This window comes from Ceratotherium simum, chromosome 13 (assembly GCF_057802395.1).
Source record: "Ceratotherium simum simum isolate JZ-2026a chromosome 13, ASM5780239v1, whole genome shotgun sequence".
In the NCBI taxonomy this organism is placed as follows: domain Eukaryota; kingdom Metazoa; phylum Chordata; class Mammalia; order Perissodactyla; family Rhinocerotidae; genus Ceratotherium; species Ceratotherium simum.
Genome location: NC_141912.1, coordinates 10,833,222 through 10,852,888, shown reverse-complemented (window position 1 = coordinate 10,852,888; position 19,667 = coordinate 10,833,222). Strand labels below are relative to the sequence as shown.

General features: G+C 40.6%; 1 protein-coding gene across 2 annotated transcripts in view; it reads left to right on the top strand.

Annotated features, from left to right (window-relative positions):
- Window positions 1-9,319: 9,319 nt before the first annotated feature.
- ELOVL2 (ELOVL fatty acid elongase 2) overlaps window positions 9,320-19,667 on the top strand; it is a 54,833-nt gene continuing 44,485 nt past the window's right edge. For both annotated transcript variants that reach the window (XM_087437999.1, XM_087437998.1), the window contains exon 1: window positions 9,320-9,420. Coding sequence is in view for 1 of the 2 variants with exons in the window: in XM_087437998.1 (XP_087294124.1) it covers window positions 9,418-9,420 (3 nt within the window). In the remaining variant the exon portion in view is untranslated. The remainder of the gene's footprint in view (window positions 9,421-19,667) is intronic.

Genomic DNA, 19,667 nt, shown 5'->3' with positions numbered 1-19,667 from the left:
TCTCCCTTGGTCTCTATTATTTCATATTTTAAATTTTAATTTGCAACCTATCTTCTGGTAGAATCTTAACTAGTCTCATTGAAACATGTTGATGTTGTTTTCTATTTGTTTTTCTTTTTCCTGAAGTGGAGTAAAGGCTATTGACTTGTTCCTCAGCCAGTTCCAAAGGATATCAGTTTAAAACTGTTTAAGGAATTCAAAAGATGGACAGGCCTTTGTATTTATTTGTATGCTCTGAGTACTATTATGAGAGAGCACGCTCAAGTTCCAAGACATAGTCTAGCTACTGAACACAGCTTAGTCTGGATGATAAAATTATGTAGAGTCAGCAGCAGAAGTTCATTTAGCAAGGTCCAAAGCTATGCAGTACTTGCTGGTAGAGTTTGGAGTTGGAGTGAGGGTTGGAGGAGCAGGGTGAGTCCAAAGTTGCATGGTGAAGGAGGCCATCCTCCCAATGTGGGGTCCTTAATGACTACTGCATATGAAAGTTCAGGAATTTAGTGACTTCAGTTAACCAGAAATGATGGACTATAAATTGTTGCAGGAATTCTAGCTATTGGTATATTGCCTTTTAAAGCTACAGACCTTTGTAAAAGAGCAGGTGAGCACAAATTCCATTGGAAGCATCACCATGCTTCATTCAATTTCACTACAGGGAAGGTGATCAGGATAGGTACATAGGAATTTCAGTATGTGTTCTTTTAAGGACAAAAAATAGAGAAAAATGCAAAGGAGCTAAATTCTACTTCTTTCATTGGCAATAAGAAATAAGTTATGTGGCCGCACACTTGCTAGCTAACCTTCTCTCATGCCCTAACACATGTAAGTTTCTTAGAAGTGAACTTCTAGTTCACCAAATTGCAGCTACTACTAGAATTCAACAGGCCCCATGGGCACTAATGGTGGGGTTTTTCGCTGCTGGTACCATGTTTAACGCCCCTATCAGAAATGTGGAGATAATGCTAGAACCTATGAAATTCAAACTCCTAATGCAAACATCATGCTTAATAGATGATAGCTGGAACCAGGTCTCCCAACTTTTTTGTAAACACCTCATTTGTAGCATGGTGCAGCCTTTGAAAGTGTAATGACCACATTTTTTCAAGATATCGTTAATATAAATGATATCACTAAATTAGCATTTGTTCAGGGACTACATTCCCACCAGCTAATAATATACTTTTCAAAGACCTTTGAATCTAATGAGATTCTCATTAGAATGTCACAGAAACTTTAGGTAGCATGGAGTAAAGGAGAGGTCTGTCTTAAATATTAATTGAATGTCTACTATGTGACAGAAACTATCAGACAGTTGGAATTAACATTTTAAGTCAAATTCTGACGTAAGGTGAAGTATTTGTAGAACGAAATTAATTACAATTTACCTTTAACAGAACTAGTTATAGACTGGTGACAGGGTATATCAAAATTATTGTCACATGTACCTTTCTATCCAACTAGTTTAATGTGAGAACCAAGTAATATTTTACTCAAAAAATTCTTCATGACTCATTCTCCTGAGTTCTGACCTATTCCCTTGAAAAGGACCAATTACACAAAGCCCTGTGTTCATTTTTTTTCCTTTTCAGAGCTTATATAAATTAAAAAAAATTCTTTGAAAGTCACTCTATTTTCAGATAAAATATGGTAGATGTAAAAAAGCCAAGTTGGGCAACAACAGTTAATGTGGCATTGTTGGTATTGGCAGCTGGCACAAGTATTTCCAAATGTTATTTATTCTTATTTTCATATCTAAATTTTGAACTCTCTAAATCTTTACATTGCTAGTGAACCAATTCTTCATTTTAAAACTATCATTTAGCCTGTATTTTCTATATGAAGTTTACCAGGTAACCAAACAGTATATAAGGGGAAGTCTCTGGAAGTACTCTAGCTAATAACTGACGAAGGAATGATAGAGGTAGAATATCACATTTTTGCAGCCCCTAATGAATCACTGGATGTAGGTAGTGAGCATCAACTGATGCCTAAACATCACAAAAAGAGTGACAATCAGATATTATGTGCCTCCTGAGGGAAACATATACTACCCCAATGAAGTATTCTTGTCAAAAAAATTCTAACCAGAATCCGATCAAGCCTCTAGAGCTAGTTACAGTTATCAGTTTACAAAAACAGAGGTCAGAAGCACATGTTAAACTGTACTCTGGGGACGCCATCAACAAAATCCAGACTGGGGGAAATTCTACGGTATACACAAATAAATTGCAAGAAAATAAAAAGAGATAGAGAGGGGGGCCTGGCCCAGTGGCGTAGCAGTTAAGTTCACACGCTCCACTTCGGTGGCCCGGGGTTTGCAGGATCAGATCCTGGGCGTGGACCGATGCACCGCTTGTCAAGCCATGCTGTGGCAGCGTCCCATATAAAGTAGAGGAAGATGGGCACTGATGTTAGGCCAGGGCCAATCTTCCTCAGCAAAAAGAGGAGGACTGGCATCAGATGTTAGCCTAGCACTAATCTTCCTCAAAAAAAAAAAAAAAGAGTTAGAGAGGGGAAGTAGAGATTGAAAGAGACTTACAAGGGCCGGCCCCGTGGCCTAGCAGTTAAGTGCTCGTGCTCTGATGCTGGCGGCCTGGGTTTGGATCCCGGGCGTGCATCGACGGGCCGCTTCTCTAGCCATGCTGAGGCTGCGTCCCACATACAGCAACTAGAAGGATGTGCAGCTATGACATACAACTATCTACTGGGGCTTTGGGGGGGAAATAAATAAATAAATAAATAAAATTATTAAAAAAAAAAAAGAAAGAGACTTACAAGATTACCAATTGCAATGTTAAAAAAGACAAATTGCGGAAATTTGTACACTCAATGTCTATAATCAATGACATCAAGAAATTATGGTTAATTTTTAAGGTATTGTAATGGTATTATGACTATGCATGTTTTTTTAAAAGAATTCTTATCTTTAGTGATAGATACTGAAATATTTACAGATAAACTATTACATCTGGGATTTGCTTCAAAATAATAGAATGGGGGAAGTAGGTAGGGATATAGATAAAACAAGATTGGCCATGAGTAGATAATTTTTTAAGGTGCATGATAGATGCATTGGGGTTCCTTATTATTCTGTCTACTTTCATAGCTTTGAAAAAAAATTAGATTGCCAGAAGGCTCATACTTCATCTTCTTTTCTGACTTGCAGAATGTGAGTGTCTCTGCCAAGTTTATAAGGATTCTCAAAGTCAGGATTATTCAAAACAGCACAGTGTTGTAGAAAGAATCTAACAGGCCTCAGATTGAATCCTGGCTTCCCCACTTTCCAACATGCCTGACCATGTGACACTGCGCACTTAACGTCCTTGGGCCTCAGGTTCCTCATCTGTACAATGGTCACAGGACTGTTGTGAGGATTAAATGAGCTACTGTTGTAAGGCATTTAGCATGGTTTATGTTAGACACTAATAGTTACCTGCAAATACCACACTTGAGCTAAAAGAATGATGAGGTTATAAGCTGAGGCTGCTTGCTATGACTTCTGGATTTATTTCAGGATCCCTTTGGCCTGTTTCCCAGAGGTTGAAGAAGTTGCATGGGTAGCAACAAATGCAAGGTTGAAATCTGTGTCAAGCAAAAGGCTCTTCAAACTCTTGAACCTCCTTTAGGTTCCTCATCTCTATTTCCTCTAGGCTCATTCACCAATACACTGGTGTAATAAAATGTTAACTTTTTGGGGACTGTTATTCTATATACTCACTGAATACCAATTAGAACAAATATAATAATGTACTAGCTAATTTTTAATAAAACTATACTCTTCCAGCTATTTTTTATTAGCCTATCGTAAAACATTCAAATGCCTTACTTTCATTTAGATGGAATCAACAAAATTTGTGAGTAAAGTTTTTTGTTGGCATATATGGTTTTAATACTGAATGCCTTTTTTTGTGGATGAGGATAGAAAGAATATGCAAGACAAATCAGTCCAAAGAAAGGTAAAAAGTCAGGGGAGGAGTCCATTGCACTTTATGTGTTCATGCAAATTCTACCATCGCCTATGTTCAGGTTGCTAACATCTCAATAATTTACAATAATGTTGTAAAAATGGTTTATTATAGATCAGCTATTTCTGACCAAGTTTTACTGTGGGGCCAGAAAATCATAAACTTCGAAATGGTTAATTATGAGGCCCTAGTCTCTAGTCTACCTCTCTCTCTCCAGGCATGAGCATTTCTGGCAGAGAAGGATGTGTGGCTACACACCCTCTCCCCTCGACATACACACTCACACACTTTTAAGGGGGAAAGAAAAAGGGGGGTGCATGCAATGTGACCCTCCTTGAGACCTGAATGGTTGGGTTTTAATCAGCAATTTCTCTCTTTCCTCAGTTGATTTCTAGGTTTCAAGTTAGGTGTGGAGTAGGTTTGTAACAAAAATAAGCTGGGGGAATACTGCCTAGGGTTAATCCCAGAGGGTACACTTGAGTAAGGAACAGCCCCCCCCCCATGTGGGTTGGAAAGGTTATTGCAGGTCATCTGAGGGACTGTGACATCTCACCTTCCTTGTGAAATAGGCTAGCCAACTTTATGCCTGTGCTACTTGACATTTATAAAAGAATTCTTTTTTTTTTAAAACTTTTATTTTTATTTATTTATTTATTTGTTTGCGAGGAAGATCAGCCCTGAGCTAACATCCATGCTAATCCTCCTCTTTTTGCTGAGGAAGACTGGCCCTGAGTTAACATCTATTGCCAATCCTCCTCCTTTTTTTCCCCAAAGCCCCAGTAGATAGTTGTGTGTCATAGTTGCACATCCTTCTAGTTGCTGTATGTGGACACGGCCTCAGCATGGCCGGACAAGCGGTGCGTCGGTGCGCGCCCGGGATCCGAACCCGGGCCGCCAGTTGCCAAGTGCACTCACTTAACCACTAAGCCACGGGGCCAGCCCTATAAAAGAATTCTTAAAAAAGAATATTAAAAGGAAATCAATAAATGCAATTTAACTAAAATGGCATATATGAAAGACAAAACGGTAAAGTAAATGAATGCTTCAAAATGAACATAACAAAAAGACAAAAGATAAAGTCAAACAGCCATAAGAGTACCCAGTAATGGCCCCACTAGGGTTTCTTGAACTGGGATGGCTGCAGGTGACCAGTAGACATCATATGAGAACGTCTAGGGATTTCCCCTAGACGTTCTCATGGCTCCATAGTTGGCTTGTTCCACCACTGAGATCTCAATTCAAATATCATCCACTTAGAGACGCCTTTGCTGACCATCCTATCCAAAGTGCCTCTTCCCAACAAAGTCACTCTCTCCCATAATATTATGTCTTCACGATGCTTCTCTATCTAAAATTATTTTGTTTATTGTCTCCTTCCTTCCCACCAAAATATAAGCTTCCTAAAAGAAAAGGATCTATCTATATTGTTCCAGGGCTTATTCACAACATCTAGACTCTACAGGGATCGGCACACTTTCTTTGTAAAGGGCCAAACAGTAGATATTCGAGGATTTGCTGCGACACAGTTTCTGTCACAACTACTCAGCTCTGCCATCGTAGTGCGAAAGCCACCATAGACAATGTGTAAACGTATGGGCATGGTTGTGTTCTAAGAAAACTTTATCTATAAAAACAGGCAGCTGGCCAGGTTTGGCCTGTGGCTGTAGTTTGCCAACTCCTGCTTTAGAACATTGTGCTGGAACTTAGTACTCAGTAAACATTTTTAAGTTAATGAACATAAATCTCTTTTTACTTGGATTAATACAGGGTAATGACTGTCCACGTGTTACTCCATTCCAACCAAATAAGCGATATATACATATATTGCTTTGTCAATTTATAATTTATTGTGATAAATAATTATAAATCCTTAGCCTTGATAATATGGAGTAAAAGATGCACGAAATTTGTTGGGGTAACCAGTTGTGCTAATGTGACTTGGGTCTGGATTTACTCTTCATCTTAATATTTTTCATTTCTAAATTCATGAGTACAGAGCTTTCTTTACACAAAGGCAGAGTATATGGCCAAGGAAAGGATGTGATTTCCCGAGTCTGTTTCTATTATTAGCCTAAGAATACAAATACTCTGGAGAAAAGCAGTGGATTGATTTAAAATCACAATAAATTATAAGTGAGTATTTTTCTCAGGATAAAATAAAAAGATGCTAAGTGCCAAAAGAAGCGATGCTTCAGAAGAAGAAAACCACCCAAGATTAGACTCACAGAAGACAAAATTTGCCTACTTCATAATTTTGATGAGGCCTAGAAGGCTGGAACTGTGGAGGCAGCAATGACCCTGAGAACACCGACCCAGGGGTCAGGAGATCAGGCTTTAGTACTGTGACCTCTTAGTTGTCGGCCTTCTCTAACTTCTCTGAGATAGACTTTCTTCACCCGTAAAACATAAAATATATATACATAAAAGAGAGAGAGTCTGATCTCTATGTCTAGGTTTAAGATTCTTAGGTTATGCTAATGACTACTTTCTATAGCACAACACCCATGTGAGTACCTAACACACGATTAGGCTCTAATTCTGTGACTGTGGGGCTTTAGCTGATACACATGCTCAGGACAGGCTTGCCCTACAGCTGAGAAACACAAGCAGATGCCAGGTTTGGTGTGATCCATACTAGAGAACAAATCATAAAGGGAAGCAATCTTATTATCATATTAACATGCCTTTCTTGTAGTGAGAAGGAAAGCCATAAAAATAATATTTTAAGGAAGAGATAAGATATAGTGGACTTTTTAGGCCTCTGTCTGCCCCTGGGGGTTGATGTGTGTTTTTAGATAATAAAGGTAAAATAACGATTATCAGGCTAAATGGTAGCGGGAAGTATAGAGCTAATTCAAAGTTTAAGAGTTAATGTGTGTTAACCTGGTGTGCTTTGCAGGGAACAGATGACATCAATGGTACAATTCCTGCCAGCAAACAGTGGAGTGTTAGAGGCTAGTTGTCACACTTTTATCCCTTAATGTTGTTAGAGAAATGGACTAAAGCTTTTCCTGAGTAGATGATGGACGTAACGTTCTCAAAAAGTGATCTATGGGCCACCTGCCTGCACCAGCATCATTTGTGATGCTTATTAAAAGTTCGTAGTCCTGTCTGCGCCTGAGACTACCTGGAGGGGTCCCAGGTCTGTAGTTGACTAAATCCTCAGGTGCAATTTACACACAATAATGTCTTAGAATCACTATCTAGATTAAGAATTCACATTCTACTGCATCAGATTAATGATACAGTGAAATTCAGATCCAGTATTTTTATAGTTCAACACCGCAGGAATGTGGAAGCTATTTTTATGGCTTTAAAAATATAAAATAATGGGGCCGGCCCGGTGGTTAAGTTTGCTTGCTCCGCTTCCAAGGCCCTGGGATTTGTGGGCCGGGATCCTGGGCGTGGTGGACCTGGCTCATCAAGCCATGCTGTGGAGGCATCCCACATACAAAATAGAGGAGGATTGGTGCAGATGTAAGCTCAGGGACAATCTTCCTCACCTATATATATATATATTTATTTATATATATTTAAATAATATATTTAAATAATTTATTTATATATATTTAAATAATTTATTTATATATATTTAAATAATATATTTAAATAATTTATTTATATATATATAAATAAAACAATACATGTAAAAAATCTGAAAAATGAAGAGAAAATAGAAAAAGAAAAAAATCATTCCATAGTACTGCTATCTGGGGGAAAAACACTTAATATTTGGTGAATAATTGGGTGAATTTCCTTCCAGCTTCTGGATGTCATAACATGGATCATCATAGATACTGAAAACTCCTAATAGCAGGATTTGTTCATTGTTTCCCCAGCTCTTACCACCGTGCCTGCTGTACGAGGCACTCAAATATTTGTGAAATGAACAAAGTGAATGAATGAATAGAACTGGCATCAAATTGTTGATTTGGTTTTGGCCCTATGGACACTTTTTATAAAAATACGCCAGCATTAAATAGAACATCACTTTCTGAATCCCACAGGCATCAGATCAATAGCAACATCAATAATTACTTTAGCTCCATTTTTTCTAGTGTTTTACTCATATTAATGTAATCCTGACAAGAATATGTAGTGTAACTGCCATTTTTATCACCATTTTATAGATCAGGAAACAGGAGCACAGAGAGGTCAGGTAACTAACCCAGTATCACACAGCCAGTATGTGGCAGGGCTGACTCCAGACCCCCTGCTAGTGAGATTTTATGAGACTTGGTTAACAAATACGTACCTGCTCATGGTCTAAAGTTATCCACCCCTTATAACCAAATACGTACCTGATGTTTAACACTCCAACGACAGGAAACTCTAAATATTAGGTGATTATATGACAATTAAGAGTTAGCCCTGGCACCTATGGTTATTCACTCTGCTACTTTACAAAACTGCAAATACGTCTGCATTACTTCAGGTGTGGAGTGCTAAGTGTATGTCCATGCACATCTCGATGTGGTGTTCCCAACTCCAATAAACATGGTTACCTTGGCTTGCATTTTAGTTTACCACATCAACCACATAAAGGAGCAAGCACACATTCTTAATGCTAAAATAGAGGAAAGATCATGTAACACTCTTAAGTCTACCTTTCCCAACATCTTTCACACGGGCAACAAAAAATTAAAAGCCCAGGATCCAAGATCCCATACTTTCTGTTCACAATTAAGTGTTAAACTAACCATTCAGGGCATTAGCTAAGAAGCCCCTGGAATAAGATCCTTTGGAGGTAGCGTCGTGTGACACAAGGAATCTCCTGCTCATACTGATGCTCCCCGACCTCATGCCAAAAGGAACCCGACTGATCCCCAAATCTAAAACACCCACATCCCGCAAACCTGCATGAGCAAGAGCTATTTTCGCTTTAACATGTGCTTGAAAGCCAGGGCGCCCAGCTAAAAGCTGGGACCAGTGCCCTGGCCCTCTGAAGCCTTCTCCTCCCCAAGATCCCGCAGCCGTCGCAGCCTCCGGGGGCGACAGACAGAGGCCCCTGTGGACGGGTCCTCGCCCAGGCTCTGCCAACACTGAGCCGTAGCGCGCGGCGGGAGCCAGCTGGGCCTGCAAATCGCCGCCCTCCCGGCAGGGGGCGCCGCGGCCGCGCGGGAAAAGCCGGGCGCCCGGGAGGGGGCGCGCGAGGCCGCACGTGCCGCCGCCTCGTCTGCCCCCGCCCCTCCCCCGCCGCCCTCCTCGCGACACGGCGACGAGGCCCCGGCGAGGGGAGGGGGCGGGAGCGGCGGGCGCCCGAAACGGCCCTGAGCTTGGAGCGCCGCGCGGGAGCGGCGCGAGCCCGAGGGGGCGGGGAGGCGGGCGTGCGCGCGCCGGGCGTGGGCGTCGGTGGGGGTAAGTGGAGCGGGCGCCGCGGGAGCGCGGGGCAGAGGGACGCTGGGTACCCTGGACAGCGCATCGCCGGCCGCCGGGGTCGCCGCCGCGGATCATGGTGAGTGGGGCCGCGCGCCGCCGCTGCTCTTTCTTTCTGTCCCCGACCGACGCACCGGGCGGGAAGGGGCCGAGCGGGCGGCGGCGCGGGGCTGCGGGTTCGACCGCTGGAACCCGTCGCTGGCGGCGGGCCCGGCCCCCGCAGGCCCGAGGGGCGCGCGGGCCGGGCCGGGGTCCCCCGCCGGGGCCGCTGTGTCCGGTCCGCGGTCCGCCCGGCCCCTCGGCGCGCCCGCTCGCGTCCAGCCCCCTGTTGCATGCACGCGGCCGGCGGGGCACGCCGACGAACGGCCCCTCCGCCCGCGGCGGCCATTCTTCCCCCGCCGCCCACCGCCCGCCGGCGCGGGCTGGGGAGTGGCGTTGACCCTACCCCGCCTCGGGAAATGCCGGGTTTGGGGGTCTAACGGTTGAATTCATGCCTCCTCTCCGCCCTGCACCGTGCCTGGCGCCCGGGGGTGTGTCCGTGTGCCTGCCCGCGCCTCGCCGGGTGTGCGTAGCGGAGTCGGGGCAGGTTTCCACCCGTATCCCGGGATGGAGGGGCCTTGGGTGTGTTCTTCCCAGCCACTCCTCTCTCCCGTTTCCCAGGCCGGTACTGGACTCTGAATTCATAGCGCTTCTGCGCGCATTAAATTCTGTTCCTGGAGAGAGAGACAGGGGTGTGTGTCTGTGTCCCTGTACGTCTGTCCCCTTGTCTGATGAACTGCCTGAGAGTTTTGGCATCAGAGCCAGGTTCCGCGACTACAAAAAGAGAAGTGTGTCGTGCCAGGCTCAAAGGACCAGGCAGTCCTGGGCCAAATGGGAAGCCCGCGTTTGTCCTCAGTGGTCCATATTTTATCTTTGCTTCTCTCCTCCCTTCCATATGGTTTCCTCTCCACTTCAGGGCTTGTTAAAATATGCTAATCTCCTTCTTTTCCCTACTCCACCTGACACTAATCAGCCCTAGATTTTGCTCTCTATCCTTTCCGGCGCACACTGTCTACCTGATTATATGTGAAGTTTTGTCTGACCACTTTATTTAAAATTCCAGTCTTTCCCACCCCACCCACCACAGTTCATATTCCCCTTGAGTGCTTTTTTTTTCTCTTCAGCATCTAATATTTAACATACTATTTTGTTTATTTATCTTGTTTATTGAACGTGTTCCCCACCAGAATGTAAATTTCAGTAGGGCTGAGATTTTTGTCATTTGGTTCACTGCTGTATTTCTAGTACCTACAGCAGTGCCTGGCATAGTAGGTGCTCAATAAATTTTTTACACAAGTAACCCAATAAAGCAGCACACTTCATGCTAAAGAGAAGCAGCAATGCAACTACAAGGATTATCTGTCCAATTGACAGTAGTAATAATGAGGATCTCAAGTGAAGTTTGAGAGGAGGGATACTCTTGGACAGGAGGGACTCAATTTGGTGGCCCTCAATGATAAGAGCATAGGTGGCCATCTCTTATGCCCAGGTTTATCACTTCATGCTCTAGACACCTTGGCACCTGGTTGGACTAGGCATTTTTAGGGCCACCTAGCTCTCTCCTTCAGGGTCTGACTCTTTGTTCCAAATTATTGTGAACTGCAATGAGCAAGGGAACAAGTCCAAGGATATCTCCCTAATTGGATGGAAGAGTCCTGGGAATTAACCTAAAAGAGCCAAAATAAAGGGCAAGCTCTTATAAGCTCTACCCTATACAATTATCATACTACCTCTATAGATAAGCGTGTTTCAGAAACTTTGGGTCTTCAGATGAGATATTTTTATAAATGTGTCCAAATCAAAGTCATCTCACTTAAGAAAAAAAAGTGAGGCAGGGAGTGGGAAGGGTTGGAGTTTAAATTCATAAATAAATTAGTGGGTCAGTTGAGAGAGATACCGTCTTGGATCCATGTCCAACATGAACCGTCTCTCACGACGTCTGCTAATTAGTCTTATTCTAAAACAAGTATTTTGCCTTCAAATTCTCTTTTGTTTTTCCATTCCATGGTGTAAATTGATGGCAATCCTTTGTTTCAAGCCTGGGGAAGTGTGTTTTCATAATTTGAGCCAAACTGCTTTATAAAATTTACATGGGCAAGTTCCTGAAAATGTCGTAATTATAGCCATCATTGTATAAGTTCAGTGGTTCTGTGATTACTGTTTTGTCCAGATAGGTGTTAGACATTAAAGGTAAAAAGAAAAGAAAGATTCAAGTTTGTATTTGAAATTAAAACCAACCAACCAAACGTAAATGAAAGAGACCTCTTTCTTTTGATCCCAATTTATATTTGTATGAGATTTTGCTATGTTATGAGTCCAGTCAAAATATCAAGCCATTTTTGTTTTCAAAAGTGTTGAATTTTCAAGGAGTTTGAAAATTTGAATTTTCAAATCCATTTTTAAAGTATCCGGTTGGGTAAGCTTAATTTTTGGTTCTTCAACAAAAGGTTGGAATTTAATCCAGCTCCCTGCAGAACATTTCATCACAGTTTGGGAGGTTCAGGTGCTTTCATAGTTTGAAAGCGAGTGTTTAAATTTGAAGTGGATGCATATCATATATCTAGTTATATTCAGAAAACAGGGCTCTGCTGTCCAGGGTTGTGCCCACGATCATTTCTGTTTGATAGTCAGATGTGTACTATCTAACTTGACAGGTTTGGGTTTTTAGGAGTAGACATTGGTAAAGGACAAGAAGTTGCACTGGAAACTCTTAGTTAGGTCCAGCGTGGTGAAAACAGGCCAAGATCAGTAACTCATCATAATTCTAAAGTTACAAACTCACACGTTTGTATCTTTTCTTAATCAAATTAGGACGTCACTGGTATATCACTGACTCTGACAATGAACCATTTGAATAAAATGTTAGTTTAAATATGACCATGTAAAATCTAACAATTTAATAATTGCAAAGTATCAGTTGTTCTGGAATCAACGATGTGGCAGTTTAGAACTTGAGGTCTGGAGTCAGTCGTGGGTTTGAATCCCAACACCAGCATTTAGCTGTGTGACCTTGGACAGATTAACTTCTTTAGGTTCAGTTTTTTCTTTTGTAAAAGAAGACTGTAGTATTATTTCATAACGTTGTTCAGAGGAACAAATGAGATGATGCACTTAACGTGTCTAGCAAAGTACTCAGAGTGCTCAGTAAATATTGACTATTATGGTGATGTATGTTCTTTCCCCCATACCTGACTGTTTTTGATTGAGACTTCTCAGAATGATGGCTGTGATTCCCTTCAGAGTTCTCTTCCTCTTATGTGATCCTAATACATCTCTAGCGTTGCTCTATATCAAGTGTCCAGTAGAAAATATAATGCAAGCCACATATGTAATTTTTAATTTTCTAGTAGTTACATGAAAAAGTAAAAAGAGACAGGTGAAATTAATTTTAATAATATATTTAACCCAATCCATGCAAATATTATTTCAACATGTAATAATGTAAAAAAAAATACTAGTGAGATATTTTACATTCTTTTTTTTCGTATGATATCTTCCAAGTCTGGTGTGTATTTATACTTCCGGCGCATTCAGTTCAGGCTAGCCACAATGGCAAGTGCTCAGTAGCCACATGTGGTTAGAGGCTACTGTAGTGGACGGAACAGCTCTAGGTGATGCGTGTCTTCCAAATTTGCCTCTTATCTACTAGACCCTTTCCACTCCTGAGAACCTTACTGCCACCTTAAACCAGCATTACGGAAAGAAAGCTCATCTTTCAGACTCCTCTCTGCTGCCTTTTGCTGTTAGTAATTCCACCAGCTCTCAAGTCTACTGTGTCTGAAATCTGATTCTTACTCTCTTTTTTGTTTTATATTGTTTATTGTATAATATTCTCATATTTTTACTTGAAAACATCTTTAAATCTCTTTTCCTCTCCTCTTCAGCCTCCTTTCCACTATTCTTGCCTTTTCTACAGGTTTCCTCTTTTGTGGTCTCTCTGTTTTTCTTTACTTGAAGTTCATTATTTCTTCAAGGCCAGAATCATGGTTTTTATTTAGTAGCTTAGTGTTGGGAGGCACTAGTCCTAGTGTGTTCCAAAGGTGCCCCCCCCACCCTGGAGCTCTGCTTCCCTTTCTCCTGCCCCGCCCTCCAGCCTCTCTCAAGAAGTGGGGTTCTCTACCTCACAATCACTGGGCTCCACATTCTCTCCACTCTTTCATCAGCTCTTTGCATGTTAACATAAATGGTTTCTATTTTATAGCTTATTCGTATGCTTCACACCTTTCCTAAATATCCAAAGAAATATAATTACTTTAACTGATAGTCTGATGTTAAAATGATCTATTCAAGAAAGAAAACACAGATAAAGGAAGAAGAAAAATAAACCATAGGAAGGGAAAATGAAATTATTCTTTGAGCTTTATCTACCTTTCAAAAGATATCAACGGACCTGATTAATAATAATAATCACCACCACCACAGCAGTGATGACACCTTACATGTACTCAGTGCTTATAGGAGGCAGAGCACTTTCCTCTGTGCCTGGTGAACAAAGCCACAGCACAGAATGAAGGCACTGGACCGAGAGTCAAGGAACCTGGTTCCTAGTCCTGGCTTTACTGTTGACTAGCTTTATTCCCTTGATCAAGTCACTCTGAGACACTGTTTACTAACCTGCAAAATGGGTATTATCTTTTTCACAGGATTGTTTTGTCAGAATCAGATGGGGCCTTTACGCTGGCTGTTCCCTCTGGCTGGCTGGCTCTTCCCCCAGAGAGCTGTGTGGCTGTCTTCTTCATACTTTCTTCATTAGACCTGAACCTCTCTGTTTAAAACTGGAACCTGCCCTGCCATATTCACACAGGCCTGATCCCCATACACTGCTCTCTTTTTTCATAGCACTTATAACCTAGCAATTGACTGACTCACATAGCATTTGAACCTTCTAATAATTTACTTATTTGTTCTGTGATTGTTGTTTGTCCCTTCCTACCTGAATGCACGCTTTGTGAGGACAGATTTTTGTCCGCGTTGCTCAGTAATGCATCTCAGGCACCTAGGCTGCTGCCTGATGTACAGTCAACAGTTGTTGATAAAGCGTAGGGCAGTTCTGCCACTTCCCAGGGCATTGCTCTTTTCTGTTCACATCCCATTTACCACCCATAAAGGATGAATTGAGGTGCTCAATAAATGTTTTTGAATTTGTGAAGGCTGTAGACCAACAGGATTATGGGATGGATCAAGTCAGATTTTGACAAGGCTTGAATCTAAGGCTTTCTCCTAGATTTATAGGTAGTAGAAAACAGGTTTTTGAAATGGAGAGTCAAATGAAAGCAACATTTAGGAAGATTAATCTGGTTTCCATAACATCTAGGTCTGGGACAGCCTGGATAAGGAGGTTATAAAGGGGCTGAACTAATATGTCAGTTCCTCTCGCTTATTTTCATGTTGTCAACTTTTGAAAACTTGTCTCTTTAACCACACAGTCCTGGGTTCAATTTTCTACTCCATTTATGTCATCTATAAAATATATATAATAATATACATAGTAAAGATTGGAATATATATGAAGTCCCTCGTAATATACAAGCTAGATGCTCAGAAGTGGTGGCTGTTACCTGCAGCCACTTCATCATGTTCTTCTTTACAACCCTAACTTTTTTCTCTGCCTAGAATAGAGATATTTTTAAAAACTAACTTGATCGATCTACATGTATTTACATTTAAAAAAATCCTTATATTCCTGTGATAATGGATTTTCGTTTTAATGTTTAGGACTTTTTCTGGAGAGAATGAAAACATGATAAAGATTTCATTCTCTGATTTTTGATTCCTTTTCTTTAGGCTGCATGGATTCTATTAATTGGGAAAAAGGAAAAACTAAACTATGTGCTTGTTTCAAAACAGTTTTTCTTATTGAATAGTTCTCACCTATACATGCATTCATATTATAAAACTGAAAGTATTTTGAAAATTGTTTCATGGATTTGAATCACAACTTTAGAAAATCCCAAGAGTTCCACATAATCAGATTAACTTTAGCTATTTGCCCCACCGCCTACATCAAATTGCCTATGTCTTGAGCTTCTTAATAGCGCTGAATCTAATGCTTTAACTCATAAAAATTTGCCCTATGAGAAAACATAACCTCCATTCTCTGCCTTTCCCACAGGGTCGCCATTATTTCAGTTACTAAAATCCTAAATATAGCAGATTATTGGATTTGTATATTTTATTGGAAATAATGAGGAAAGAGAATGCATATATGTACACAGCTTCTTTTCCCTGTCAGTTTGGAAGTAGTAAAATTGATGAGAAATTTAAGTGCGTGGGTAAAACTGAAATAAGTTGACAATACAGGACTGACTTTGTGTGATGTAGGAGGGGACGATGTTAGAAGAGGCTAAGATTAGGTGGGAAAAGTGGAAGACACGGTGGACATGTTGAGAGCAGCAAACAGACCAGCCTGGCTGGCCTGAAGTTGCTGCCAAGACTCGTCCAAGCAAGGCTGGAGGAGCGCTTTGAATGGATGGAGTCTCTGGGTTTCTGGTCAAAGTCCACATTGCCCTGCAGCGTGAAACTCTTTCCTGCCTGGTAGACTTATTTTGTCTTGTGTGGCTTGATTGTCTATTAGTTCATTTTCAAGTAAAATAGAGTCATTACACCTTCAATTTGTGAGCAACTTTAGAGGAACTTTCCACGGCATCCCTAATGATGGGACTCATAATACCATATTTTTGTATAATGCTTTTTTTGCAGAATACTTTTACAGCATCATCTCCGTTGCATGTTATTTAGTTAGTTGCTTGTTTATTATCTTTGTTGACTTGTTTATCATCTACCTCCCCCACTGCAAATAAGCTCTATTAGGGCAAGAACTTTGTATGTCTTGTTTACCACTGTAATTTCAGCATTAGAATGGTGCCAGCACATAAGACACTCTCCAAGAATACTTGTTGGATAAATGAGCAGATGTGTAAAGCTTTCCCATGTTTGAGGAAACTGAGACTCAGAGAGACTGTTTTGTTGAGTCATACAACTAGTAAATGGTGGATTGGAGATTCAAACCCACTTCATACCTATGTCTCTTGTCTTCTACCCCGTTGCTTGTTTTCATTATACCAATTGGCTTTCCATGATACCCATGGCATTTTCAGCAAGACTGAAAAGACACAGACCATAAAAAGTGACAGGTTTGATCATATCAAAATTTAAAATTTTGAAATGACAGAAGACACTATAGGCAGAGATTAAAAAAAAACAAAAAAACAAGCAACAGACTGGGAGAAGGTATTTGCAATCTATATAACAATATAAATTGTTATATAGACAAACGACTCTTATAAATCAATAAACAGAAGACAGGAAACCCATTAGAAACATGGATAAGGGTTATTAATGGCAGCTCACGGCAGAGGAACCCTGCTCAGCCAATAAACATTTAACGAGATGCACAACTGCAGTAGTAATAGGAAATGCAAATTAATACCATCCACACCCATGCACTTGGCAAAAATTTAAAACACTGACAGTAGCAAGTCCCATAAATTTTTTAGAGTAATATGGTGGTTTTTACTAAAACTAAAAATGTATTCCCCAAACAACATAGCAATACCACAACTAGATTTATTTCCAGAGAAATTCTCACTTGTGAACACAAGGAGATTTGTAAAAAGCAGCATTGTTTGTAATGCCAAAAAAATGGAAACAACCTAAAATATCCCTCAGTAAGGAAATGGATAAATAACAAGTTGGACTATTCATATGATGGAATACTATATAGCAGTTACAATGAATGAACTAGATCTACATGTGTCAACATGAATAGATCAAGCTGCAGAAAGATAAGTATGATATGTTATAATTTATATAAATCCTTAAAATGTACAAAACTGCTATTTTTGTTTGTGAATATCTGTGTATAAATGCATAAAAACATAGAGAGGATGGCTTGATATCAAACTTATCAAAATAGTTATATCTGAGGAAGGAACAAGGGACCCAGGGTTGGGAGCTATACAAAGGGAATGACAGCTTTATCACTTATCTTTCTGAGTTCCCATAATAAATATTTAATAAATATTAATAATTAATTTAAAAAGATTTGAAACAGATATGACACAATTTTAACATATGTGATATGTTTATTTTATTATTCTCTACATTTTTATGCCTTTACATTTTTTCCCATGTCAAAAATAGGTTCGGATTTGAGATCTGCATTAGAATCTCAGGTCAGAGACCTATTAAGCATCACACATGTAGGACAGATGAGCCACAGGGCAGGAGGGCCTTCTATTGTTTCCTTAACGCTAATCCTTTCTTCTTGGCTGGCTGAATCAACATGTGAAAGGCCTTACAAGGTCAGACTCCGCATCCCTGCACTTCTAGAGAACTAAAGGACGTATGTAGAAGGGCATGTTTGTCATTCTCAACACCAATTAAAGGAATAAGGATATTTTCCCATGTGCGAGAAGAGAGAGAAAAGCCCAATACTAACAGCAGCAGCAACTAATCACATTTATTGAGTTCTTACTATGTGCCAGGTACTGTTATTAGCACTTTTCCTGTATTCATGTATCCTCAGCAACCCTGGCAGTTGGTACTACCATTTTGTTTTTGCATATAGGGAAACTGAGGCAGGCTGGGGAAAGGAGCATAAAGGAACAAGAGCATTTTTATTCAAACAAGTTGTACGCCATGAATATTTGTGTTTCCTAATCGAAGTCAGTCGTCAGGGGCTCTTGAACCCCCTGCATGTGGCATCCTCTCCCTTTCCCCTCTCTGGTACCGAATTACTGAACGTGGTCTTCGAGAAGGGCTCTGTTGAATATCCTTTGGATCCCTTTCCAGTGTTAAAACTCAAACTGGAATTGTTACTCTTTTTTACACCCCTGCATTCCCTCTTCTAATTTTTTTGAAAAAGATATCACTGTTGAGACAAGCACTAATTAAAGACAGTTCTCCGATATGACGTCACTGCCTTTAGATTATCCAAGTGTGATGGCAGTGAGAGATAAAAGGATATGACACTGTGCCGCTAAGTTGGGATTTGAAAATGCAGGACACTGAATGAATGATTGTCTGTTGAGCTTCTAGTCAGTATACAGGCCTGTCATAGATAGTTTTACAATTATGAAATCCTTTAATCTTCACAACACGATGCAGTTAGGATTTTCTCATTTTATAGATAATGATGATGTTGCTCAGAGATAACATTTTGCCCAAGGTTATGCAGCTACTCAGTGTCAGAACCAAGACTAGAATCTGTGCAAAACTCCCGTTCTTTGCAGTGAACCACACTGAATGCCAGGCTACCGCTTTCCAGCAGAGCATTCCGTGACCTCTCCACACACCTGCCAGACACGGGGGTGGCTAAAAATAATCGCCACCTGAGTGGGTGGCAGAGAGACCCGCATTCCTGGAAACAATGACGGTTCATCATTTACTAGCTCTGGGAAATCAGGCAAGTTCTTTACGTCTCTAGGCCTCACATTCCTGACCTGTCAAGGGAGATGAATAATCCTTATCTTATAGAGTAGTTGAGAGAATTAATTGAAATAATAGTATGTAATATTGCTCAATAAATACAATGGCTAATACTTAGTAAACACATTCTAACTATTTTCGTTTATTATTAATATTATTATTACTATCATCTGTAGTTTCTACAATGAAGAAAGCAGTGACAATGGGGGTAATTCTGAAATTATAAACTCCTTAATATATTTTTTAAAATGAAAAAAGTACCATTAAAGAAAAGCAAGCTTCGTGGCAGCTGTAGGTAGCTAGTGAGGGAGAATTGAATCCTTTTCTTTATAAACCAATAAGTAAAAAAGAAAGGAAAAGAAATCCTATAACTGTTATTACAACTTGGAGGCAGTTTATTCTTCTGATGGATCTAGTTATTCTAGACTGAAGCCATCAATCACAGATCAGCCTGTGTGTCCACACCTGCGTCTAGCCAACAGTAAAATCTCTTTATAAAGTGGCCAAACCAGAGTCAGATAAATAGCAAGTTAAATCAAGCAATAGTTTATTAGGGCAGCCATGACAAGGAAGGCGTACGGTGTTCTGGAACAAGGACCCATTTCAATCTGTTACAGATTTAAAATGGTGTATCCAAACCTAAAGCAAAACCAAATCCCCAAGAGGAAAAGACGTCCTGTAACCAAAGCAACTTATACACAGATGTAGAGAACCTCTATAGTCATCATTTGGTTGGTAGAAGAGAAGAGAAATCCATGTGTCTGTATATCCCCTTGCCCACCAAAACTCCAAATTCGGCCCATTTGGAGTTATGGTATTGGGGGAAAGTTTTTAGCTAGGCACAGGCGAGAGGAATTG